General features: G+C 41.5%; 1 protein-coding gene across 3 annotated transcripts in view; it reads right to left on the bottom strand.

The window, feature by feature from the left end:
• Window positions 1-647: 647 nt before the first annotated feature.
• Window positions 648-26,456, bottom strand: part of BRSK2 (BR serine/threonine kinase 2) — a 317,883-nt gene continuing 292,074 nt past the window's right edge. The window contains exons 16-20 of one of the 3 annotated variants that reach the window (XM_005149208.4): window positions 24,035-24,158; window positions 21,903-22,083; window positions 21,116-21,205; window positions 12,668-12,715; window positions 648-1,213 (exon numbers count right to left, since the gene is read on the bottom strand). In XM_005149208.4, the coding sequence (XP_005149265.1) occupies window positions 990-1,213; window positions 12,668-12,715; window positions 21,116-21,205; window positions 21,903-22,083; window positions 24,035-24,158 (667 nt within the window). In that variant the 3' untranslated portion in view covers window positions 648-989. The remainder of the gene's footprint in view (window positions 1,214-12,667; window positions 12,716-21,115; window positions 21,206-21,902; window positions 22,084-24,034; window positions 24,159-26,456) is intronic. The other 2 variants (XM_005149209.3, XM_005149210.3) reach the window with 2 other exon arrangements.

The following is a 26,456-nucleotide window of genomic DNA, read 5'->3' as shown; positions in this document are numbered from 1 at the left end:
AAGGTTAAGAAAATCCTGTGATGAAGCTCCCCAATACTGTCTTGGTTCAACGCTTATTTCTGAGTTGCTCCTGGCTGGTTTCTGATGAGAATGCGCTCTGGATTCATGAAACATTGTGCTCCCACTACAACCATCTCCTTCCCCACACCCTCCCCTCCGGGCTGTGTTCAGCTGCATGGACAGAAGTTGCCGAGGGAAAAGGTTTCACTCCCAACAATTTGCAACCCCTTTTCAGCCCAGACTCTGCAATCCCATAACTGAGCAGATCTCTCTTGTGGAGCACCAAAAAAGAAAAAGAGAGGGGGGGAAGAAAAACCAGGCGTGCACTGGGGAGGTGTCTGGGGAGAAGTGGGGGAGAAACCCACTTCCTGAAGGGAGAGGGGAGGCTGGGAACCTCAAACAGGACTGGTCCTTGGACAGTCTACATCGGTTGCCTTCCGTCAACAAGTGTCCGCAGAGCACAGAAGGTGAAGCCGTGGCTGACATGTTAACTTTTCGGGATAATTCCTGGTAGCAGAGCGGAAACAAGTGGTGTCGTCAGAAACACAGAGAGAGCATGAACAGAACAAGAAACAAAACAAAAGAAAACAAAAGAAAAAAATAATAAAAAAACCCAAAAAATCAGGAAGGAGAAAAAAAGCAAAACATTCAAAAAAAGGGAGGAAAAAACCCAATCGAAAAACCACAACCCAAGATCTGGTGAACTGGGTTTGTCATCTGTGCTACCTTTTCTTTTCTTTCTTTTCATTCTTTCATTCGTTTGTTTTTGTGTTTGTTTCTGAGATATATATTATATATCATATATAAATATATATATGTATATATATACAGTCATTCCTTCATACAAAATTTGTCTATAGACAGTTTTGTACTGTTGTGGCAAGGTATATACATCCTTCTAGTTTAGAGGCTAGCTTGCTAAGGAATATTCTTTCATTCTTTCTTGCTTTTTGTTTTTTCCTAAATTATTTAATTTTTTATGTGTTTATTTAAGGTTGGTCTTGTAGGCCGACTGATGAGACCATCTTTGCCTTGTCTTTGCCAGCAGGGTACTTATTGTCTCCTCTAGACCCATAGTCATTAGAACCGGAATCGCTCCGCTTGCTGTTTGCGCTATGCTTGGTTGGCGTGCCGGGGGGATGGCTCACCTGCCCGTTCTTCTCGTCTGAAAAAAGTTGTTTAATTACGTCAAAGAAGTTACTCAATGGGCTGCCTGGGTACACAAAACAGAGGAGACAAAAAAAGAAAGAAAGAAAGGAAGAAGAAAGAAAAAAAACCAAAACAAAAAACGAGAGGGAAAGAGAGAAAGAGGAGAGAAAGAGAGAGAACAAACAAACAAATGAACAATGGGGTTTTTAACGAGAAGAACATGATGAGGAGATCCAGAGCCACGTGCGTGGGGGTGTGTGGGGAATGAAGACAATGAGCAGGAAGAGGAAGAGTGTTTAGGATGGGACACCTGCAGAAATAAAAAGACTGGGAGCATAAAGCACCTAGGGGGAAGGTCCTGGTTTTCTCCTGAGTGGGGGAGCACTGCTGTCTCACCTAGCAGGAGGACACAGTACCATGTGGCTGAAATAGTTCAGTATATTACTTGGAGTCACTTGGCCACTCCACACTGAAATGTCAATGAATGTAATGCTGGATATAGGCAAATCCCATCTTACTGCTGCTGTTACAAACGTGGGGCATTTAATGTGGTCACCAGCTGATGCTTTGCTTTGCAGCCTCACTAAGTTCTCTGGATGGATACACCAGATATTAGGTTTTCTTTGCTTACATTTTATTTCTTTCTGAGCATCTCCTTGCTCACCTTTCATCACTGAAGCTTAAAGCACCCAAGTGTTTCAGGCATTTGAAAAATGAGGTACAGCTGACATGAGTATTGCCATCTGCCTGTGTGGTTTGTGGCTTGTGCTTACAAGCTTCTAAGTACCTTCAGATCCTTCTTACAACTGGTACCTGGAAATGAAGATGCTGAATGCACTGTGCGAACAGGCTGTTACACATCTATTTCTGGGACCTACCATGGTCAATAACTACTTCTTCATTGTCCTGAATTCATGTTCTCTATACAATACAGCCTCTATGATACCAGTAAAGTCAGGAGCCAGAGAGGAGTGTAGGGTTGCATGCTAGTAGAACAGGTTTCTCATATGGTCAGCCACTAGAGCAGCTTGTGGGTTATGAACATGGGCTGAGCACTGTGCACATGAATACAATCTTTCATGCCATTTGGGCCTCCAGGCAGCAGGGCTGGATCCTGTTAATGTAGTTCTGTGTCAGAGAATATGTGGAAGATCATACCTGAGGAAAGGCTCTGGGGTGATACAGAGTGAAAGGGAGCAGCTGCTACCAGAGAGGTAGTTTTTTTTTGCATGCATTTCTTTTAATTTTCTTGGATTGGAGAATTAATCCTGATCAGGCATAAGAGGAGTCACACTAAATTCTCTGAGTATGGATATTGAAGGTATTTTTTGTCTAACATACACCATGGGGGTTATACCTGTTCATGACCATTAAAACCCCATGATGCTTTTCTCATTATTGGGACTGTTGGCTCTATTGTTCTGACAAATATAAATCATCTAAGTTCCACCTAAATAGTTTCATTCTCAAGTTCCCAGAAGGAACAGCTTCTTGTATCTGCCTTCCAATGTGGAGGTATGCTGTGAAGAGTGGAGCCTTTCGTCCCTGAGAACATCCAGTTGGGAGCAAAGGGGTTTCTTCATAGCAGATACTCTATTTATCCACAGTTGGTGAACACTGGTGGCTTGGTAATATATTTCCCTTCACTTTCATTACAAACATGTTACTACATCAGGAAAGTTGTAACTTGTTTTGTTACTTGGCACAGTAACTTGTCTGAAGAGTCTGTTGAATGCTTTCTTACTCTGTAATGGGAAATGCTATGGACATGAACTGCTCTTACACAAAGAAAAAGGAAATACATAGTCTTTGTGCCCTGCAAAATTGAATTGGTTACTCTTTTATGCTGTCCTGTACTAACCTGGCAGCTGCCACTTTCTCCTGTATGTTAATGGGCAGTGAGAAAAATCAAATGGCTGGCATATATAGTGATGAATCTCAATCTTATTAATCAAATTATTTCCTTGTCTTTCTCTACTTGCCACTTTCTGGTTAATTTACTGCTGGTCCTGGTTCAGTCCTTGCATTCAGTTACACCAGTGCCACAAGAAAATAGTTGTTACTTTCTGGAAGGGCACCATTCACCTAACTATCTGAAGCCTTGGAGATGGGCCCAAACAAACAAACAGGCAAAGCACATATCTCAATTTCTGGCTAAGGAGGGGAGGGCTATCAAACTCTCAGTCATTTTCAGGATCAGATCTCCATAAGCTCTACCTGCTTCCTTCCACATGCATGCAAATGCTTTGAATGGGGGATATCTGTTCCACATCTATGACTTCTATTTCAGAGATTTCCCTAAGTCTCCCTAAAACTGTTCTAGCTTTGTGGGTACATGTTCTGCTCAGACTCATTTCTATCTGCTCAGACTAATTTCTAATCCTCTTAGGTGGATATTCTTTTTCAATGAAAAGGAAGAAAAAAAGAAAGCAAACACTCAGCCTTGAATGCAGGAATGTGGGCAGATCAGGTTCTTAAGTGGCTTTGGACCCCTCATCTTCATACGCAAATGGAGTCAGCAGAGAGAATGAAAAAGAGCACTAAAAAAAATGCCGGAGAGGGAAAGAGTGCTAGGCTGGGAGGAAAGGGAAGGGGAGTATTGCTAGTTATTCAGCTGAGCAGTTTATTCAAAAGCTTAGAGGGAAAGAAGAAGGCAGACTAAGAAGGGCTCTGCAGGAATTGGGGAACTTTTTGTTTTCATGTAGACAGGAACAGTAAACAGTACAACTTGCAAGAACGAAGAAATAAAACATTTTAAAATATATATATCTTGTATTTGCTGAGTCTTGGTACAGGATTTTTAATCATCCTATTAAAGTATGCAGCCCCTGTTTCATCCACCCTTTCTCCTCCCCATGCCCTACCAGCTTTGAAGTGCCTGGAGATTTACTGCAGCAAAAGTATTTAACAGTCTACTTTTCTCTGCCTGTATCACTACTGGATTCCTCACAATCAGCATTTTCAGTTAAAATTTTAATGGGAGGTAAGAAATCCTTAGGGATGTTTAAAGAGAGCTACTGAAAAATAAAATAGGCCATTTCACTAACCCTTTCCTCCCTTTGCCTTTTTTAGTATCTGGACTTGTAATTAAATACTAACTAATCTCTCCTATCCTGCAGTCAAGAAAGAACTGATCATACACCAAGCAATACAGTCATTGCATTGATGTTGTGTACATGATGCTTCTTAGCCCATTCTTGGGCTGGTCTAGATACTAGTCTTTGGATGGACAAGAGTTCTTATGTTTTTGTCTGGAGATATGTAAACATGGGTCAGATATGCTGGAAGCATGAAAATCGTGTGTGGTGTTGCTCTTCTTGCTTCTTACCTTCTTCTGGACTTACACATCCAGTAAAACAAGACTTGAAAATGCAGGGATGATAGATTATAATAGCTTTTTCATCAGTCTTGCACTCCTAGCATTCAGTGCAACATGTGTCATAAGCTCTTACACTTCTAAGTCCATCTGGGCCCTCAAAAAGGCTGCCTCTCTTATTTCAAAAAGTGAGAAGACATCACATTCCCTCTGGACAAGGATGAAGGCTTGGTTCACTGATTCTTCAAAACTTCCCTGGTGTTTCATGCATCTGCAACTAAGGTTTTCTTTCCCATTGAGAGTAAATATTCATCAACACAGAGCAAAGAAGGCATGAAGGGTAACAAGGGTGAGAAACTATGGGAAGGATCAGAGGCAGGAGGGGAGGTTCAAAGCATAAGGTTTACATCTATTAGGAGGAGATGGGTATGTGAATTTTGGAGTTAGACCGAGGAGCTGTATGCTGCAAGATGGGGAACAGGAATGGGTTTGAAACCAAGCGCTGAAGCCTATGAAAGAGTCATGTGTTAAAAGGGATGCTAGAGCACTATCATGGCCAAATATCATGAAAGAAGTAAAAGCTGTGAATGCATTTGAATAGAATGAAGAAACAGGGCTGGAGACAGATACAAAAATGTGAGAGGAAGCTGGGCATGTGGCTTGTACCAAACTTCACAGTGCTCATTATTTTACCTCCTATTCTTAGGAAGTCTGTCTGACATTCACTAGCACCAGTGGAGTCACAGGTTTGAGAATAAAATGCAAGTGGAGAAACCAGGTAGGAGAGGAAAGAGAAAATCAGTTCATTCATTTGCTCGAGGCACCAGAATTAACACCAGGAAAGGATGAACCTTGAAAAGCTCCTGACCTGACCTTGCAAAGATACTCAGAATCCTCCATGGAAAATAACAGGAGGTGGTGAACAAGCGACTTCAGGACAGGCCTGAAGGTCTCAGTCACTGATTAGAGCCTGCTGCTTTGTAACATTTTAAGACAGTCAGGTAAGGACTTGGTCCTCTTTTCATTGCAGCAAATGGCAACGTTCCCATTGACTTAATGGAAGCAAACCCTGAAGCACTTCTCCTGTGAAACCATCTCTTTCAAGTCTATGTATTTTTAATGTACTAATCCTTGTGGTGCTGAACACAAAGTTGCACAAAACTAATACAGCATCTGTGGATCCCAGTCTATGGGATTATCCTCTGCCTTTCCTTTCTATATAGCCTGAGAAATTTTGGGTTTCTGCATATTTAGCTTAGGCTTTGGGAGAAAGTAAACGTGAAAAAATGGTGTCACTGGAAACCAAGACACCCTTTATCAACCTGACTTCTCATATTCCTTTCCTTGTTGCTTCCACATCCTTTCTGCCTGTTTTCTGCCTGCTTCTACTACTGAAGTTTTCTTCCTATACTCATTCCTTTCTCTTTAACCCTTGTCTTTTTCATCCCTAGCCTGCTATGTATTTCGATAGCAGCTGTAGTTTCGGCAACTCATGTAACAAAAATCCAACTCCTTTCACAAAAAGCATTGAAGCACTCTCTTGATGGGTGATAATCCATTCTCTTTCAAACCCATTTTGCTATTTTGCTAGAGTTCTAGCCCTCTTTGTTAAGGCTAGTCAGTTTTTGCCCATTTGCTTGGTTTCTATTGGCAGAATCCCTTCTGTCTTCAAAATTGGAAGACAGAAACCACTCCAAGAGTATATGCAGTGAAAGGGATGACAGAAAGTTCCTATCCTCTTTGTTTAGTTGTAGTACCACATAGGGGTCTTCCTTCAGACTAAAGAGCCCTTAGCCTAGGCATTGTCCAAATACAAATCAGTGATGCCTTGAGAAGCTTACTGACTACAGAGGAAGGCTACAGAAAGAATTTTTTGCTCCTTCAGTGGTTGAATATATGAGGCTTCCCTCTAGACTGGAGAAGGGTGACAGGAAGATCATTGCAATGTCTTGCTGGGGGCCATAACACAAAACTTCATTCTAGTCTATGAACATATCCTACACCACTTGAAGTGAGCTGAAGAAACTGCAGAAATCCCAATACGGGTACTTGTCTAAAATACAGGAAGCCAGGAAAGCATTTCAAGAGACATGGATGTGGCTTTTACTGGATTTATAAATTATCACAACAAATGGGCTAGAACAAGTTTTCCCATTTATTCCTCTCCCTCTCCTCCCCCAAGTTAGTTACCTAGTAGGACACCTGTTTTGATTCCATTTCAGTTTAGGACTAGAAAATGGAGACAGACAGTCCATAGAACAACTCCAGTTTCTTAGCAGGACACCTGAATTGCAACTGGGAAAGGTGACTTCCAAAGGTAACAGCAGAGATTATTTTCCAGAGTCCTTAGACTCTTCAAGTGAAAGAACTTGAGGAGACAGACTGGTGGTAGGAACTACTCAGATTACAACGCATGGTTATACTTTCAGTCGCTACACACCTGGGCAGATCTGAATGACCACCCTGACATTCAAATGCTCCATAACCTATCCTTGTTCTTACTTCCTAAAACATTCCATCTCCTCTTCAGGAGGGTGGCCCAACATTTGTGACTTGACAGATGCACCCAGATGGCCATTCTGCCTCTATCTTTGTACATTTTCTCTCTCCTCTCATACACACACAGAGAAGCTGAGATCCAGTTCAGCCTCTCCTGTCACAAACAATATAACTGAGACAAGTAGCTCTTGGGTAATCAGTTAGAGAATGCTGAACATAGGCAGCAAAGACCTGAATAGATGAGGCGTATTTCCTTGCTGCTACTTTCTGCAGTGCTAAAGCATAAGTAATTAATCAGAAAACAAATGTGTCTGTTACTCATGAATACCTCTGGCCTAATCCAGCACCACCACATAAGATTGAAAAAAGAAGACATGATGACAGAGAGGAGGGAATCATACATTCGTTTGGACAGCTGGTGGCACTGAAAGAGCAGGCAAGGATAGTCGTGGGATGAATAGATGCCAGATTCTATTCTGGAGTCATGCTGTTCTATCAAACTGGCTAGTAAAGGACTCAGCCCAGGAATTCTTTCTATTTGCCTGTCCTTTTACAAGGATCTACCTGCACAAGTGTATGCTGAGAGGAGAAGCTGCCAACCCACTCTCATAAAGCCACAGAATAGTATTGCCACTACCCATTCTCTTAGAGACCTCTACTGCTTCATTCAATTTTTTTATTTATACAAATGTCAGAAATGTATTGGTACTTAATAATATGATTTTGTCCTTTCCTGACAGATGTATATTTACATATGATCTTACGGGTTTCAAGTTCTGTGACCAGTTCTTAAGGAGAGAAACAACCTGTATATATATGGTAGTGAAATGTTGCCTCTATTTCCTCTGAATCGATCCCTTCAAAATGTGATGTAATCTTCCAGGGAGGCCATCTCAAATTTAGCTTAGTGTAGCAAGCAAATATTCACATAAAGTATCCTACACACTGCCTGCCATAAATAAAGTACTGTGATCCTCATTAAGAGAGAGATGCCTGTGTTTTCTGTGTTAGGTATTATTACAGGGAAAGAAGAAAAGGTATTGGCCAGTAAAAATCTAGCCATAGCTGTCAAAACAGGATTTGACATGTACCAAATACTTCAATACATCTGGACTCTTCTTTAGTGCCAGGTTGCTATTTTTGTTGTTACCTTCTTCTACAGTACATGAGTCACAAACTGGAAAAGAAATGTCACCCCAACACAACACCTGAATGAAGACATATGACTACAGTGTGGGATGAGTCAGCCCTCAACTGGGACAGCAATGGATACTAGTAGAATGGATAGCTGGGAAACCTGTATTGAACTCTTTGGAAAATCTGATTTATCTTACTTATCATGATCCACCCATTAGGATTGAATATGTCATCTTTTGTGTGGGTCTTCTTCCTTATGTCCCTCACAATTTAGACAGAAGAATCAGCCATGCTCAGACAGACCAGTAGCCAGAACATTTTTCAGGAACTCTATTAAAAAAAAGTATTATTCTGACTACATCACAGTGTAACAGTGGTGAGAAGAACCTTTCAGCTGGGAGGGCAGCACAGATTTCAGCATCCGTGTTTCTGCCATCAGTTCTGATTTTATGAATGCAAACCACCAAACTCCTCTTCCATCAAATAACTACTTTGTAGGAGCAGACTACTCTAATTAATGCCAATATGGATCAGGATCACTTCCAAAACACCAAATCCAGATATTTGCTGCTGCTAGTAACACCAAGTCTCAAAAGCTACATGAAGAAAATTGCAACCCAAATGTGATGTAAGTTTTTAAACTACAAAAAATCTCTTTATTTCTCAAGTACCGTGGGATACAACTGACATGGGCTTGCATCTGTATGACTCAAACTATGATTGCAAGGAGCCATGAAGAGAAGTCTTTAGGGCAGTACAATTGCTCTGTGTGTACAAAAGGTGATTGGCCATGGGGACAAGGTCAGATGGCTCTGAATAGGAAGCTATGTCAACTCCTAAATACTGGAAGCAAGAGATGTAAGTGAGATACACTGGAAATACATGAAAGGCCAGTTTTCATATCTTTTCATATTTTCTGTGCTTCTCCTTTGATTGGATCATTTTGGTGATGGCTATTGGTACATACAAGGATCTGTAAAGTCTGTTTTTCAACTCTGGTGCCAGGAATCAAGGTTTTGAATTGCAAGCTGCAGCACAGGATACCTAAGGATAAACACAAGGTCTTTTGGCCAGCTTGTTGCCGCAGGGTTATAGTCTAAGACTTTGCAGGAACATGTGTTTGTGCAGCGCCTAATATGATAGCATGATTTGACTGGAGCTGCATCAGTTATATATATACCCTCTTCTTATCATCACGCAGTTCCCTGACGTGCCACTGATGTAACTGAGTGTCATGAGGAATGGAAAACAAGAAGCAAAGATTGCCTTACTTGGAAATAAAATTCAGGCCCAGACAGGTACAGTGTGGTGACTGGAAAATTTACAGGCTCCCTGGTTTTTCTCAGGAGGTAAATTAAGAATAAGGCAGGCTTTCCAGAGCTTTCTGCCAGCAGCCAGCACCTTGGCAAAACGTACTTACTAAGGACTCCAAAAAATTGGGGATGGCTGAGAAGGGGAGCTATCAGAGGCTATACACCAGCTTTACTACTGAGTCAATCACCCAGAGATTCGCAGCCCACTATATGAAGGACTTGAAGTCATTAAAATTTGTAAAGGCAGACTCGTTTGAATAAGGACTACTGAACTGCCACTGTGGGCTTCTGGTGGGTCCAGAAGAGCTCCAGATCTAATGGCTCCAGATCTAATGTGCTCAATCTACAATTATACTTTCTAATTCCCAGCTTTGTGGCTGAAGCTGGAGGGCTTTCCAGTTCGTGTATTACCTTGATTTTCTATTTTTTTATGTAAAGGCTCTGCAGAACCTATTAGAATCTCATTGTCAATTATACAACCTATTCAGTGAGATAGACATAAATACCAGATTAGATAGTAGTAAACAGTTTTCTCCATCCTGCCTCAAAAGAAACAAATCCAGCTTGTTCTTTTATAGCTGTGTTGACTTTATAAGGCTTAACTGCAGTACATAAAAAGTTAAAGCTTATTTGTCACTAAACTGATTTGGTTCTGAATATGCACAAAGAATAAATCTACTAAGTCAGAAGGTATCGCTCCTGAAGGGAATTTTCAGGTTACAACTGCATTTTAAATGGAAAGGTTTTAATTTTTACAAGGTAAATTTAATCTTATGAACAGATATTAAAGACTTGATAGAAATCAGTTTAGTTTTTCTGACAACAGAAATGTCCACTGCCCTGATGAAATTGTTGAAAAGATAAAATCAAGTACTCCAAACCAATGTGCATTTCAGCTTTAGTATGAACCAAATTATTTTTCTGTTGTGGAATAATAAGAGTTGGCAGTTTTCTAGTGTGCACAGGTAGGGTTTATAGAGCTGTTACGTTATTTGGATATCGGCAGCTCCTGTGTCATACCTCTGTTGCTCAACATTAACTTGTTTTTCAGTGCCAGTGGCTATATGCAGAGTACTTCTCAGATTGATGACCACTGCTAGCAGAAGAGATAACATTTAAAGGACTAAATAAATTTGCCTCGCTGTTAATTAGAATACTCAATGGTTTATAGTGGGTGAAAAGATATTCCTTATTCCTACCAGGGCTTTCACACGGCTGAGCCAGGCATGAAGTATCTGATTAGCTCTTCCTGCTCCAGTGTTAACTCTTCTGAAAAAAGGCTCCCAGAGATCGAAAACCCCAGGTAGTATAGTTTTTCTTACATTATTTGTTTTTACTACATGAACAATGTGTTAACTTCACTGAGGGTGCCCTGTTCTCAAAGTCATAGAAGACAGTTTGCCAATAATAGGGTAAATGCATCGTTCCTTCTTCACTCCCCTCTCTAAACTGTGGGTGAGCTATTCTGCACATGAAACAGCTTTTCACTACTGTAGGAGGGTGGAATTCAGCATGGTGCAGTCACCACTGCTCATGTTGTATGTGAATACATCAATAAGAATGTGTTTTAAAGAAAGCAGCTCCATTAAACCCCATAGGTATACATATAAGTATCTATATGTGTTCTGTCTCTGCTGTAGCTGTCATCAAATAGTCTTCCTGCTGGCCTTCAACTTGTTTTCTTTGTCCCTTGTTGGACAGCTGGAGGGCCTGCCTGAACTGGGAGTAAGCAAGAATGCTCTTGTCTCGAGAACAAAAAGTACTGTCTGGTTATCTGTGTAGCTCAATTAACTTCCAAGCAATCAGGAGAATCAGCATTTCAGTATTTTTGTATGATGTAAATGCCAGGCCCAGGCAAGAAACAAAGGTTTGAGGGAGAAGAGGGATTTGCTGTCTGATGCCTTCAGGAAGAAGCTGGAGGTCTGCCTACAACTTAAATGAGTCTGCATGAGGGGATCTGGAATGGTATAACTCAGAAAACTCTAACAAGAAACCAAATGAGTTCCCTTCAGAGCAAAGGAAAAACTCCCACCAGCAAAACTGCAACTTAAGGGAAAGAGATCATCTGAAATACAGGAAACAGGCCAAATTTTATCTCAGTCACGTATGCTAAACCTAAGAGCATCTCCACTGTGACAACTTTCTTTTGTTGTTACAGACTCTGCAACAACTCAAGAACAACTTTCCTCAGTTTACAAAGCAATGACCCAGGAGTTGCAGGGCCAGGTGGAGAACAGTACTATCTCAGTTATTGCTTCTTCATCAGCTTGTGTTCCCTTTCACAGAGATGTCTGAATTCAACCTAGGTACCAGAATGAAAATCTAAAGAGAAGATAGTTCCCTTGTACAGAACCTTTTGGTACAAGATATAAGTAATAAGACAAAACCCTCTCTTAAAGTATTTGGGTATTTCCACTACTGTATTTGAAGGAGTCAGTAGGGGCACAGGTAATGAAAGAAAGAATACACTCCAAGTGTGGATGGAGGGGAGGGAAGGCAAGGGACAAGTTAATCAAAATTCACAGAACCCCAAGCAAGTTGAGCTGCAAGTTTTGCAGAAAACTACTTTTTTTCTCATTCCTAGCAAAATTCTGAATCTGCAGTAGGTTCACTACTCCTCCAGCTTAGAGATACAACATCCTTCCCCAAGACCAGGCTGTAACTGAGACTATTTACACTAGCTAAGTGCCTGACAGATATATGTAGTGTGTCTTATGGAAGATTTAAAAGGGTCTTACCCCAAGGATAGATGGGGAAGAAGGGAGTGGATGCAAATAAGAAATAATATAGTAATCCTGTCTCAATAAAGAGCAGGAAACCAAGGGAGACAGCAGTTACAAGGGCCGCATTTAGCTTCACTGCAGAAAAGGTGCTGAAGAATCATGAATCAAAGGCAGCAAGTAAACAAAAGGGGGGGTGGCGAGGGAGAAAAAGGAAACCGCTGTCCCAGGTTACAGTGAGTGAGGGAATCTCAAGTGCAACACCACACACTTGTGCTATGCAGTGGAAAGCTGTGGTGAAGCCTGTGCATCTGTGCATGGATGGGGAGGAACAGAATAAGGGGTATATGCTTGTGCCCACCAGGTTAAGTGAAAGACATAGTGGGCTGTTATGGGGTGGGTAGTCTTGGAAGAGAGCGTGGGAGAGCAGGGATAGGGATGGGGAGCAGGAGGAAGGGACAGGGCGGCGCATTATTATGTTGCTCAGCAGGGGCTGGGGAAGGAGAAAAGGCAGAAGGGAAGGAAGTTCTTACCACATTTGGAAAGTCTGCCAGTCATCAACTCCATACAGTTAGTGGTGTCTGGATCATAGAATGGAAAGAGGAGGGAGGGAGGGAAAAACATAAAAAACGGTTTCCATACCTCTGTGCATAAAGTAGTAACTTAGCACATTATTACCTGAAGCAGGAAACATATACACATCTTGGTCTTTACACAACCCAGGCCAAATTCTGCCACCCACTGTATGCCAGTGCAAACCTGGCTCTATGACTGTGTGGACACTACTTTAGTACCACTGCTTCTACCCACCTCTTTATTATAGCTTTATGGATTTATGATATGTGGGAAATATTCTGCTGCCACATTATCATTAAAATACACTGAACATACTGTTTCACTTGGTCAGCTTTACAAGTTAGCCTGCAATGGTCAGGAAATGCCCAGCAAGCTGATATATATATACATCAAAAGCCTCAAGAGAGGGAGAAAATCAGTTCTGTGCTATTGTGTAAGGAATGAGAAGGCTACTTACACAGCTCAAAATCATCATTTAGACCCCACAGGATAATGTCCAAGTTCTGAACTCTCTGCCTCTCATTCATCTGTAGTCTCTTACCCCTTTTGCTTTCAAATGTCACTATTCGCAGGCAATTGAACTATTGAATTACTTCTGGTAGGGGTGGCAGAATCTGGCCCTAAGACATTCCTGTCTACTTTGTGTATAGCTCCCATTGCCACAGCTGCTGAGTGCATTTTACTCAGGTGCAATAAGCAGAAGGAGCTCTACATGTCAGCTTTAAAGCAGAAAGGACCAGCCCAGCTGGACGCTTTCATGTGGAACCTGCTAGCAAGCCAGATCTGCTGCTGTAAGCCACGATCCCCTTGCATTTGGGATCTAAGTCATTGCATCCATGAGTTCTGGGAAATGCAGAGCACTCACTGCTGAGCAAGTGGCTAGCAGTTAAAGCACTCAGTTCAGTCTCAGATGTCCTCTTGCTTGGCCTCTTGATGAACACTTGGGTTTTCAAAAAATGGGCTTCCTGGAAACATGCACTCATATGCTGAAAATCAGCTCTAACTACTCCCTGTCTGCTGAAAAGTCTGCAGGAGAGAGGGATGAATGATTTCGTGGTGGGATTAATAATTTCCCTTAAATACTGAGAAAAATAACTTCAGAAAAGGGGGAAGGGGTGCTGGGTATGCTTTCATAAGCTGAAGAGCATGGATGTGTATGTCTTCTGATGCAGCCATGTGTGTGCTGCACAGGTCATCCAGGAAAGCATGGAGTAGAAAGGGCAGGTGCTCGGTCCAGTGATACTGGTCAGAGCATCCAAGCAGCAGCTATATACTCTCCATTTGGAAGGTTAGAGGAAGGCAGAGGTCAATGGGAGATGACACCCGTGGAAGGTTTCTCAGAAAGGCACAAGACTGAGAAGAAAAAAGGGGAAAAAGTAAGGAGGTGGAAGAGAAGAGAGCTTTCGAGAAGTGGACAAGGTATCAGAGGTGTCAGGGAGGCCAGGAGCCCACCTGCCTTGGAAATTCTTTGGCTAGTCTGACTGAGTGAAGGCAGATTACACTCCCAAAATATATTTCTCCCTTAAGATGCCTAACAGGTTTAAGAATTGCCTATTGAGGTAATGACTAGAAGTCACAGTCACGAGTTTGTATCATTATTTTTCTTTAATAAGTTGGAGAAGTTTGTGGCCTCATGTGTTTTCGTGGTTCCAGTCCAGCCTCTGAGTAAACTACACCTCTTGTAATGCAGCATAATACAGATCTGTAGTGGTAGAGCTCAAAGCATTCACCCAATCATGAGCAGAACTTATGCTTTGAAGAAAACACACAAAAGCAAGGAAAGTCTCAAATATGACTGAAAGATTCTTTCTGACTCCTACCTCCAGTACCTGAAATTTTCCCCTCAAGTGTAACTAGCCATCTGGAAACAAAAAAGTAGCATTTGGAAAATGTCAAAGTAGATAAACGTTGTGGCTGGTTTGCTAGGAGTCTCCTGAAACTGGTTTCTGCTCCCTTGTTAATTTTAACAAATTAAAAATAACCACATTTCCTGAAGTTAATACTTCAGAACACTGTCTTTTTTCTAAGTCACTTGCAGTCAGCATAGCTCTTCTTAGTATTTCATTTCAAGCTAATAGCACAACAAGTCTACATACATTAATGGTATGATCTGAATACAAATTGACAGATCTACAACAGGAAAAAGGATAGTAACACAAGCTTTTTGACAGCATAATGTCTTGGGTTTTGTACCCTATTTTGTTGCTAAATACCTAAATTTACAGGTTATAGAGTTGGCTTAGATGGATAGGGAAAATCTCAAGCCCTTTTTTGAAATATAAGACCATGGAAAATACCAAAGGAAGACTGAAAAAAACCCTTCTTATTTGTCTTTTTTAAAACCTTCATGCATAACTGTAATTGGCATTCTCTATAGGGCCATGGCCAGTCCCAGAAACTGTACAGGATTTTATTTTTTAGTGTCTTTCCAAGACATGATCAGGCTGTTTTCCCCCTGTTCCTCAGGCAAATCAGACATGAGCACACCAGAAACAGTAGCTCATAAAAGCATCGCTTGAAAGACTACCAGAATTAATATGCCTTCAGCTTCTCTGCCATAATTACTTTAGCACTGCTTTCATTTCTATCATATTGTAACATCTGCTTTAGTAAATACTCTCTGTGATAAAATATTTCATCATTTTGAAGTAGAATTTTCACCCTAATTAGAAATCCTTAGATTCTTGGCAGCCAGCATCTGCTCCTGGATAATAAACCATAACCCAGTGACTGTGGGATCCAGGTGTTACATGAAGTGAACAAAGGCAGGGTCCAAAGGCTTCTAGCTGTTGGGGAAGCATTGATGGGTCATGTAACTGCATTTTTAATGTATTCTGTTTAATTTTTTAATTAAAGCATAGTGGCAGTGTCAGATCTCAGTCCTTCTGATGATAAGGCAGTTCCTTATTTCTTAGAGATTGCTGGCAGTCATGCTTTGGGTTTGACCAGTTCAGTTCATTAACAGATGGCAAATGCTTTGGTTAAAATAAGACCTTCCTTCAAAAGGCCAAACAATCTGAATGCATTTAAAAATGTTCGTGTTCTGCTCAATTTTCTTTCCCAGTTTTCTTTTTTCTGTAATTTCTCTGTTTCTATCCTACATAAATTTCACAATCAAGCTACCTGGTTTGTGATGCTTATGACGTCTCTGAGACTAAGACTTGTCCCAGCCTAAGAAATCTCACTTGAACAGCTGCTCTTGTGAGCTCTCCAAATCCAGGGCTAGATTCCAGAAAGTACTGAGCATCTCCTGCCAGATGCTCATAGTCCCTAGTAAACATTTCCACTGAGGGAGATGATGTCAAGGAACCCACCAATTCCTTTGGTCCAAGGCAGTTGTCATTCAGATTGGAATGGCCCAGTGTTTGGGTGCTTATCTGAAATTCACTGTTCTCCTATCAAAACTCTGAAGAGCTTGGACTTTTTTTCTACATGCTTTATTTCAGGATTACTCAGTTAATTTTAATGAAGTCTGTTCAGTAATAACACTAAAGCTGTTTAGCAAAAACCCAGTGCTCTGCAAATCCAACCAGGCATTACACGGCACCTTTTGTAGGTGAGAGCCATAATAGCAAGATGAAGTAATTGCCCCAGGTACTACAAAAGCAGTAAGACATAAAGGACTGCGCACGATTGCGGGAAATAAGATAAAGCTGGGACGTGGATGAGCCCTGGATAAACTGCCTTGTGGTCTAATTTTGAGCAGGCGTTTGCATAGCCTTGTTTAGAGTCTGCAGCAGAAAGTTTACCCTGCAAAACACTTCATTTGCTCCTTACTCCCTTTTCTCTTAATGGTAAACTCCTTTGCACATTTGGGAACTCTAAGTTTCTTGCTAATTTTTGTAGCAACCCGTGGTTCTTGTAAACCATGAAGATGAACACCTCAAATTCACAGATCAATAGCCTAGGAAGTTTTTTGAGTCACATGAATGTGTTTTGCTTTTTGAGATGTACACCAGCACAGTAAGAGAGCTTCGGTGCATGTAGAAAAGGTGCATACAGTGAGCAAGAATTTGTACTTTTCAAAATACAAATTGTATATTGAAGCTGGATATGGTCTCTAAACACTTGTTTCTGCTAATGAAAGGCATTTCCAGCAGTACCACTGAGATGCTCTGAACCTTAAGATGCGAATGGTTAATACCTGACATGAAGCCAATAAATATAATAAAGAAACAGAAAACCTATTACAAAAAAGTTATAAAGGCTATTTCAGTATTGCTGATTGCCCAGAATATTGGAAAATTGGAAAAAAAATAACAATATGCAGCACCCCACACTTAAAACCAAAGCCCAAAGAGGCAAGAAAATATTAAGGAAATAAAAACTGATAACCTGTGAATGATCACAGGTGGCTTTTGCATGTCCCTATTCACCAGATGTTTCCATTGCTCTTTCGTGCAAAGGCACTGTGGGAAAACAGGTTATGATTTAATGAAGAGTATTGGGCTGAAACAAAGGCACAAATCTGAGATATTTTCCTTCATGGACACAGATCTTTTTATCCCACCAAAGGGCAGTCCTGCCCAGGGACTACCCAAGTAGAGATTTCTAAGTATAAAGCTCTCGGACAGGGCCATACATACATGAGAGACAAGGGCAGCTGTTCTCACAGAAAGCTATGCTCACTCTTAGTCCAAAAGGGACTGTCTTTTCATGGCCTAACTGGGCTTAATGGATTTTGTGATACCAGTAACAAGACCACATGGGCAGTTATTCTGGTTCAGATCAAAGGCCAAAACTATCCAGTGCTGTGTCTCCATCAGCAGCCATACATAGACATGTGGAGTGTAACAGGAGGCCAAGCATACAGAATACTGCTTCACTCACTCACCACTTTCAGGTCAGAGATTTCCTGAACCTGCTGCAGTTTCTGTGTAGCAATTCTCATGAAAATTTAGTTTCCAGGGAGTCGAACAGTCTCCCTGTGAATAAGTACTCAGGGGAAGATGAGCATCTGCAAGCTGCTCACATTCAGAACCTGCTTCAGTGAAGAGTTCCAGAAGTCTTGCATGACATGAAGATTGGCCTTCCAATGTCTTTTAGGTACATGGCTTTCCACTACTTATATATGATGGCCTCTAGTTCTTTCATTGGGAAGAAAAATTAACCAGTCACTCCCTATCTGCTTGTTCTATGCCAGTCATGATTCTGTAGACCTGGTATTATCTCAGCAGTTATACCACAGAGAATTTAATGTTCCAAAACATTAAGGTATAAGGCTGATAAGTTGCACTGTATTTTGCCAAGTGGACAGTGGATTTTAGAAGTATTACATTTTTGAATAGATCTCATTTATTTACACACTTATTCAGGTAATGGAGGGAAGCCATTTTCCTGCTTCAGAGTATGCCATAAGAAATAAGCACAGCCACTCTTAGGAAAGAAAAATGGAAATGAATGGAGGGATATCCAGGGGAAGGGAGATTATAAGGTGCTCAAGTGTGACACAGAAACACATCTGCCTAAATCAGGTACATATCAGGCTCACATATACACACATAGAGAGATGCATGGGCAACACAACATCTACAAACATCGTTGTGAGCTGGAGGAAATGAGAAAGAGGAAGGTGTGTTCTGAAACCCAGGCAAGCCGGCCTAGTGGGCTGGCATGGTGCATAACAGATCAAAGAGGGGCAGGAGAGAGAATGACTGTCAGTGCCATACACTTATTAGGCCTTGCTGTTCTGCTTTATACTGTGTTCATTTCATCTTCCCTTTCTGCAGGTCTCATTTTACATGCATGCACCTTTCACAGATGTTTTTCATCATCCCACCTGAACTAAAAGGGAAGACAGAGGGTATGTCTGTGCACAATGAGCTAGGAAAAAAAATCTCTGGTACTGGGCCAGTATTGCTGGTCAGAGCCAGCAATATCCTCAGAGCCATGGAGGAGGAGAGTCAAAGTGAACTGTGAGCTTGTTCGGTCGCAGCAGTGGACTGCCTACAGAGTATTCTCAAACCATGAACCTGAATAGGAGTTCAACCACCACAATTCCTATTCCATGAGTCATTCATGGCTAGGGATATAGGAGAAGAAGAGAAACAGAGAAGACTTTGCCTTTTTTCTAGGGAGAAATGCTGAGTAATCCTGTGGCAATGTCTAGGAATCTCATGCACACATCTTCCCAACCACAGCCACCCAGGTAAGCAAGGTAGTGCATGTGAACCGTTGCTGTCCCTGTATCTGTTTATTTCCCTTTAGTCTCTCACTAGCTAGGGATGTGAACCACAGAGCCTCCCTACTTTGATGCATAAGTTGTCTCTTCTTGGTAACAATCCTTTTTTCCCCCTTCCTGTTCGATTTTCCTTGTACTCTGTCCCAGCCTAAAATTTTCATGTTGACTTACTGATCAGGCAAGGTGTTATGATACAGGATAGTTTGGCACTCTTGTCTCTTACAAGCTGTCTTGCCAGGATAATTCCCTGACCAAAAGAATTCTCATTTTGGAGTTTCAAGAGACCATTCATTTTGGTTTTGCTCCATGTGGAGTTCTCCATTCCACTCTGGCACTAAAGATCAGGCTGGGTTTTCCCTGCTAGAACATCATATTCTCATGTAGCTTTAGGCAGTAAAAAGAGATTCTGTGTCTATAATATGATTTCTCCATTCCAGAACTGGAGCAAAATTGTAAGGTGGATACATTTCTCACAGAATGCTTTGCTCTAAACATCTCCCTGAGCCTCAGCCAGAGGAATGGTTTTTTTATTCCTATTATAACAAGACTTTATTAGGGAGACATTCTGCTTCACGTGCAAGTGTGCAACAGGGTCCAAGTCTTCCTAGAGAGTCTTAGTAGCTAGCATATACGAGGGTGAAAAAGTTAAAAGAGATCACCATGTTGCCTACTTTTTTAACAATTTTCTCCTCACCAGAAAGTAAGGGTACGCTTCTTTCCCTAAGAAACAAGGAATGCTCAAACATCACACGTGCAGCAGGGGTAATACAAAGTAGACTTGAAAGATGCGTTTCTATCTAATCCCCCTCACCCCCTCTTGGTCTAGCATTCCTCAAGAGGAAAGACTGGCAGAAAATTCTGGCTTCTTCCTTGAGTTTGATTTAATTTCCAAATTCCAGAGAGCAGAATCCTGAATCACCTACAGTTCTAGTAGCCTCACCTTTCCTGCTCCCTAACAGAATAACTCATGGGCTAAGCACCTTTGCAGTACAGTCTACAGAAGGTCAGGCAGTTCTGAAGGGCAAAAGCAAAGTGGAAAGTAATATTTCCTGAACTGGCCATACTTTTCTGTCATTTAATAAGCATACACTCTTTTAGATGGAGCTATTTTATCTTCATCTGTTAAAGCCACATTGTTAGATCAGAAGTATGTAACCCATATGTATAGTGAGCCAAGGACATCTGGGATTTAACTGCAGGATGCAATGCAAACTTCATTCCCCCACTTTTGTCTTGGGTTTGTTCACACAAAGAGCAAGCATAGAATTTGGCTCTTATTCACAATATTTAGTTACTAGCTTTTCATCATCATATAATGGGCAAATTCTTCCCACTCCTCCTGCCTTTTTGTCTTCCTGCAGACTCTGCTCTCTGCCTTGCTCCTATTCTTTTCCTGTATCTTCCTGCTTTTCCTCATTTTTCCTTCCTTGAAGCACCACCAATAGCTAAGCTTCTTTAGGTTTTCAGCGTTCACCTTCTTTGTTCTGTCCTTCTAAAGGACAGAAGAGTTACATTGGCACTTTTTTGTGCATGTTTGTGTTACCACTAGTGCTCAGAGTGAACACTTGCTACATAATGGTGGGATGAGACCAGTTTCTCTATTATCAATTCAGGCTGCCTGCATATTCAGATTGATGTCATTTCACAGGGTCTCACATGTAAGACTTTCTTTACCACCAAGAGGAATTGAAATTTACTTTAAAAACAGATAAAATATAGCTTCCGCAGGACCTTAGTATATGATTTGTGCTACCACAATACTGGGCCAAGAATTTGATCACACTACTGGGAACTTCTGAGCATACTACAAAGTTACAAGTAGCTCTCAACTTTGTTCTAGGAACCTCTGAAGTTGGAGTTTCTAAAGCATGCCTGAAGGGTTTGAAAATCAGGTATCTTCTAGAGCAGGTCCCTGTTCTGGGAGATTTGGAGCTGGAGAAAATCTGGAAAATCTATTGATGATGCAGCTTTTAATGGAGAAGTGGGCAAATGGCTCTTTGGGCGGGAGGAGGGCAAAAGCTGTTTGGGGAATGTGCTGGGAGCATTGGAGTGGGAATGAGAGAGGGAGGGTTAGGATGGGTGTGGGAAGTTACTGCTCTGTCTGAAAGGAGCTTTTTCCTTGCTGTAATCAGAGGGATGGCCTTTCTCAGCCTCCTGTTACTGAGAGGCACTTTACCTTCCTGTCCCTGCTGAAGCAAGGTGCTCAACAGTAGAAATTACTTACCTGATAACTGCTGCACTGAAGGCTGGTCATGTGTGCTTAACAACTGTGCCTGAATGGTTTCTACTACCCTCTTAAAACGACGGCTTGGACCTGTGAGGAGAGAAGAGGCACGAATGGCTGTGAAAGGAGTGGGAGCTGAATCCTCATACAACCCAGGCTGGAGCGGAAGGATCACAAGCATCTTCCCTTCAGTCTTGTCCCCAAGAGTGTACTGACAGTGTATCTGTCCTTCAGCCAAAAGCACAGCATTGAGGAACTATTATGCAGTCCCCACATCAATAAGAGGACTGTGGTGTGCTGGACTTAATAGGAGGGAGGATGGCTTCTGGGCTCCTTTTGTAAAGACAGAAAAGGTGGGTCTGCTTGTTTTTTGACCCTTTGGTTGGTTTTAACCCCAGGGGGTGGGGTGGGGTGTGTGTGGCCATCCAGAAGAAAAAGGTGATTGCATGTTTCTGTCAGAAGGAGAAGCCAGTGTCCTCACAGTGGCCAACTGAAACATTCAGACTTCTGAGTGAACCAAAGAGACAGTACAGGGAGATACTTCAAATCCATTTTATCATTAAACCTGGTGGTGGCAACTTCACCTCTTTGGAAATCTCTTCCCCTCCCAGCATTTCTATCACTACCAACATAATTTTTGTTCCTGATGTCCTCCTTGCCCCTGTCTGAATTCTCTCCTAAGATCAAGACAGTTATATTCTTTTCCCTGACAGAGGTCTCTTTGCAGGTGTCTATATCAGCAAGTACAAGGCAGCACGCATTCATTTTAGAGGTTTGCCATGGTTACCTGATAAGAGTGTGAAAGTGACAGAATAGATCCCATTCTCCTTCTGTGCCTCTCCACCTTCTGTGTATGTTATGTCCACCTGGAACTTCACTGGCTTCTGGAAGACGGCAGGACCTCCTGTGGACTTATATTCTGCACGGAAACTTGTCTGTGAGATGACACTGTGACTGAGGCTTGGAATCTGAAACAGGTTGGTAGAAGGAAATAGTAGAACCAGAGCACAAAGGGAACAAAATGGAAAAATTCAATTTTGAGCAAGAGAGAGTAGCTAAGATTTGCTAGATTTGCTTCTGGACTTGAATTTATAATGTACAGAGTGTTCTTGTGAAATAAGTAAGAGCGTAGGTTGCTTGGCATCACAGAAGAATGCATTGCTCCTTACAGGACTGACCTAAATTTAAAGGTTGAATATTGGTGGAATACCCAGCATGCTTATAAATATACACATCACACAACTTTATATACTCAGTCTTTCTTATCCTACTCATCTATCAGTTTTGAGAAATGCCTTTTGCTGAGTAAAAGCTGATGTTAAGGGAGCGGGCAGAAGAGTCAGTAGGATATAACACTGGATATAAAAAAAAACACCTGAGTAGCCTGGTCTGATCTCAGAGCTGACCCTGTCTTGAGCAGGAGACCTTCTTAAGTCCTTTGCAACCTCAACTGTTTGATGTTTCTATGATATCAAATAGACATCAGAACATGGAGCAGACACTTAATCAAGAGCCTGGGATATCCACAAGGAAAGCATGCCTGAAAATAACTTACCCAAACCACAACTCCTATCAGTATGTAAAAGAACTAGGAGACACTTTCTGGTATAATTCAATATCTGTATTTTCGGACCTGTGGTAGGATTTCATGAATCTGCCTAGTTGTGAAACAGTTATCATTTACAGCTCCTGACAAAATTTAACATAGTCACATTCTATTTATTGCTTTATAAAGGACCAGATTTAAGAAAACAACCCAATAAACACAAATCACTTGGAAATCTGGCCTTCTAGGAGGGAAAATGAAGGTGTGCTGTCTGAGAAGCTGACCTTAATGACTTACTTAGCAAGCTGTGACAATGCATTTAACTTTGAAGTTGGCTATAACAGATGATTCATGGTTTGCACACATCATTACATCATATCTCAAGCCACACATGTGGGGTATGCATAGGATCACCAATATACACAGTAATGCACACTACATCGCAATATAAACCCAGAAGAATATAAACGGCTAAATGCATGAAACTGATACAGTAACATGGATGCTTGAAATCACCCTGAGATGGATACCAGTGTCTGATGCATGCTAATGTACTGCACTTGCTCTGTGTACACCTGTACAGTTAAAAGGATTATGGTTTTTTTTTGGAAGAAATTAATTGCAGCTTCATAGAGACTAAAAGGAAGTGCAGTAATTTGTGGAAAACGATATAAATTCAACAAATGATAGAAGAAATTAAGTCTCCTCTTCACTGTATTGAAAAAAAAACCTCTAATTATGTTGTTAACTACCTTGAGTTGAAAAATTTCTCAAACTTTACTGTGCTGACTTTTTCTTCTTTGGTACTTCTAGATAGTGAGAATAAAGACTTATAAAGGAAAAAATTATAATTTCCCTCTGCTTTCCTAGATTGTAAATACATTACATCTGCAACAACTGATACGCTGGCCATCAGAGGAAATTACCCTTCTTTCTGCCATGCAGCTTGTAAGGAGAGATTTAAAGTAACAAATACAGATGTGAGACAGGATTTTTACCTGACTAAAGTGGTGAAGGACATAATCAGCTGAGGAGACCCAGTCTGTTGCTCAGACAGACTGGTTAGTTTGGCAAAGCAGTAAATCACTGTCTTGATACTGCACCAGCTGTGTGCTCTAACTGCAGTGATATTCCAAGCACTGGTAACCTGGAGATGCTGCCAAGAAGGCTGAAACCTTTCCTTATCTTGGAGAATATTATCTACTAGAAATTCAGACAGAGTCCAGTAGAGGTGTGAATCAACAGGCCATGTAAATTAAATCCACAGAGTATGCATTTGAAGCAGCAGAGACCCTGCCCAGTAACATATGGCACAAGGAGTCTTAGAACTGACCAGTGAGCGATGCCTCCAAGAGGCAGCTGGGGTGACTTACCGAGAGGAAAGCGTGGACAATATCAGCCTTAATGGAGCTTAGCGGTTTGTCCTTAATGACCACAAAAATCTGTTCTTCTTTCTCCAAGTTGATGAAGTTACCGAACCAGGATTTTTTAGCGAGCCTGACATGATGAAAAGAAATAGATGGTTTAGAATATTAAGCACTATTTCTCACATACTCCAGCTAGAAAAAAAAATACTAAAAAAACCCACAAGGAAGTTTTGATAATGCTCCAGATGTGATACTATTACTACCAGCAAGTGGGAAACAGCCTCAGAGAACATATAGAACATTTCACTCAGCAAAAACTCTTAAAATGATAAGACTACATAGTGTTAGCCTGGCAGCATGTGTCCCCAACGATGACAAGTCAGGAGCAATGGTAACCCTTTTGATTGAGCCAATATACCGATTAATACTGCATTAAAGCGCACATAAGCCAGGAACACATTTCTGGTTTGCCTCCAGGGATCTCTTAATTTCTTGGGCAGTATGTTGGTGCTGGTAACCGGGTTTTAAGTTCATTCCCACCCAATTTCAACCCTTCTTGTGTTCTAGGACTTGAAAAGTCCATTTTCTGAAGGTGTCCTATTGGGCTGATAGTGCAATCACAGGATTTCTTTTTAAAGAAAGCTGTAGATTTCAGTGGACCTCCAATCTGTCAGTGAGTGAAATCCACTCCTACGCAGAGGGCAGGACAAAGACTGTCCCATTCATTAGTCCCACTCAGGGTGTCTATATAATGAGTGAACTCTGGCCACCCTCCAAAGGAATGAATTTTCAGTACTAAGAGAGAAGATATTAACACCATGCAAAATACAGTTCAGGCTTTCCACTGACAGCAGCCCAACTTTGCAGCTCCTTTCAGCATCAGATGGAGGTTTCATCATGAAATGAAATTGCTGTTTTTCTTTTTTCACACTGATCATATCAGCAAATGTTTGATTTTGCTTCTTGTTTCACCATCTCAATGCACTTTGTTGACATTCCCTTTCAAGTTAAATAGGCTACTGGAAAAATGCAGGGACACGAATGTTATTGGGGGGCACTACCCAGAACTTTAAGGTAGAAACTCTGACAGATGTGGTTTTGAGCAGAGAAAAGTTGCTGTCAGCCATGAGATACAGCCAAAGAATTGCTGGACCAACCTAAACCCAGGGAAAATTCTACTGTAATCAGCCATATTCTATTAGGGAATAATTTAACGTGAAAATGTCAGAAATTATAAGACCTGCCACTAAGAGACTGCAAGCTTTTTCCTCCACAGGATACTTTATAATGCCATGACAAGTCCAGTTTGCAGTATAGCAAGCAATAGGCTTTTATTTGTTTTGGTGGACATTCATCACTCAGTGGAAGGAGACAACTTCTCCAGACAAGGAGAGCCATCTGCAAAAAGATTAGTATCCATCACCTTTCCAGCACAGCAATAAACAGCTAGAGAGAGTTATTAGTAGATTCACTTTCTGCAGTAAAGACTCAGACTGATGCAGAATGAGGAAGGGCAGAGACTAGGAGAGAGAAGAACAAACTAGGAAACTAATTTGAAGTCTAGACCCTGGGGATAAAGAACAAAGCTTGACCTCAGCAGCATCCAGCCATTTGCACTCATCCCCAGTTCCAGAATGCTCCATGAATCACACAACTGTCGCCTCACTGCCCATTTCATGCACACAGCAGAAAGACCACAACTGGAAAACCACTCAGCTGAGTAAATAATCATTTGCTTCTACTTACTGTGGGCAACCAAAAATAAGAACACAGAAAGATTCACTTGCAATTTGGTAAACCAATGCCCCCCCCCCCCCCCCCCCCCATTAAAGTGGGCTGGAAAACTGTCACTCCCTAAAATATTCATAGGCAGCTGTAACCAAGCCAGTGAGCCAGAGATTAGCATAGGGAGCAGTAAAGAGAAAGGGCCTCTCATTTAAATGGGTCGTTAAGGAGCCAGGGTTAGAGTGTGAAAGGAAATTACATACTAATTAGCTCATGTGTCTCACACACACCACAACAACTCTGCAAGCCCCCGGAGAGCTGGGGCAATAGCTCCCTGCATTAAAGGGTCTTTGCTCATTAGTAAATTAGCACCTGGTTATCCATTTAAACCAGCTGGTTGTTTTAGGCTTGTGTATCATAATCTGTTCCAGGACTGGCTATAAGGACTCCAGGGGCTCAGTGTATGTCACATATGGAAGCTGGGCCTGAAAAAAGTGGGCATATTTAACTGTAGGTCTGTTATGTTGAAATATGGCTTTTCATTTCTGTATTTTCATGAATGGCCCTTCATTTATAGGTCTCTTAAAAAGCACAGGTTAAAAGGGCTCCAGAAGATAGGGAGGCTTTCTCTTATTCAGTGCTTGGAAACTTGGTCTGCAGTCTCCAGCGTCCAGCTAGGCTCTTCTTTGGCAAGGTTATCACC

This window comes from Melopsittacus undulatus, chromosome 4 (assembly GCF_012275295.1).
Source record: "Melopsittacus undulatus isolate bMelUnd1 chromosome 4, bMelUnd1.mat.Z, whole genome shotgun sequence".
Taxonomy (NCBI): domain Eukaryota; kingdom Metazoa; phylum Chordata; class Aves; order Psittaciformes; family Psittaculidae; genus Melopsittacus; species Melopsittacus undulatus.
The sequence above is the reverse complement of the archived record's forward strand: the minus strand, read 5'-3'. Positions and strand labels throughout refer to the sequence as shown.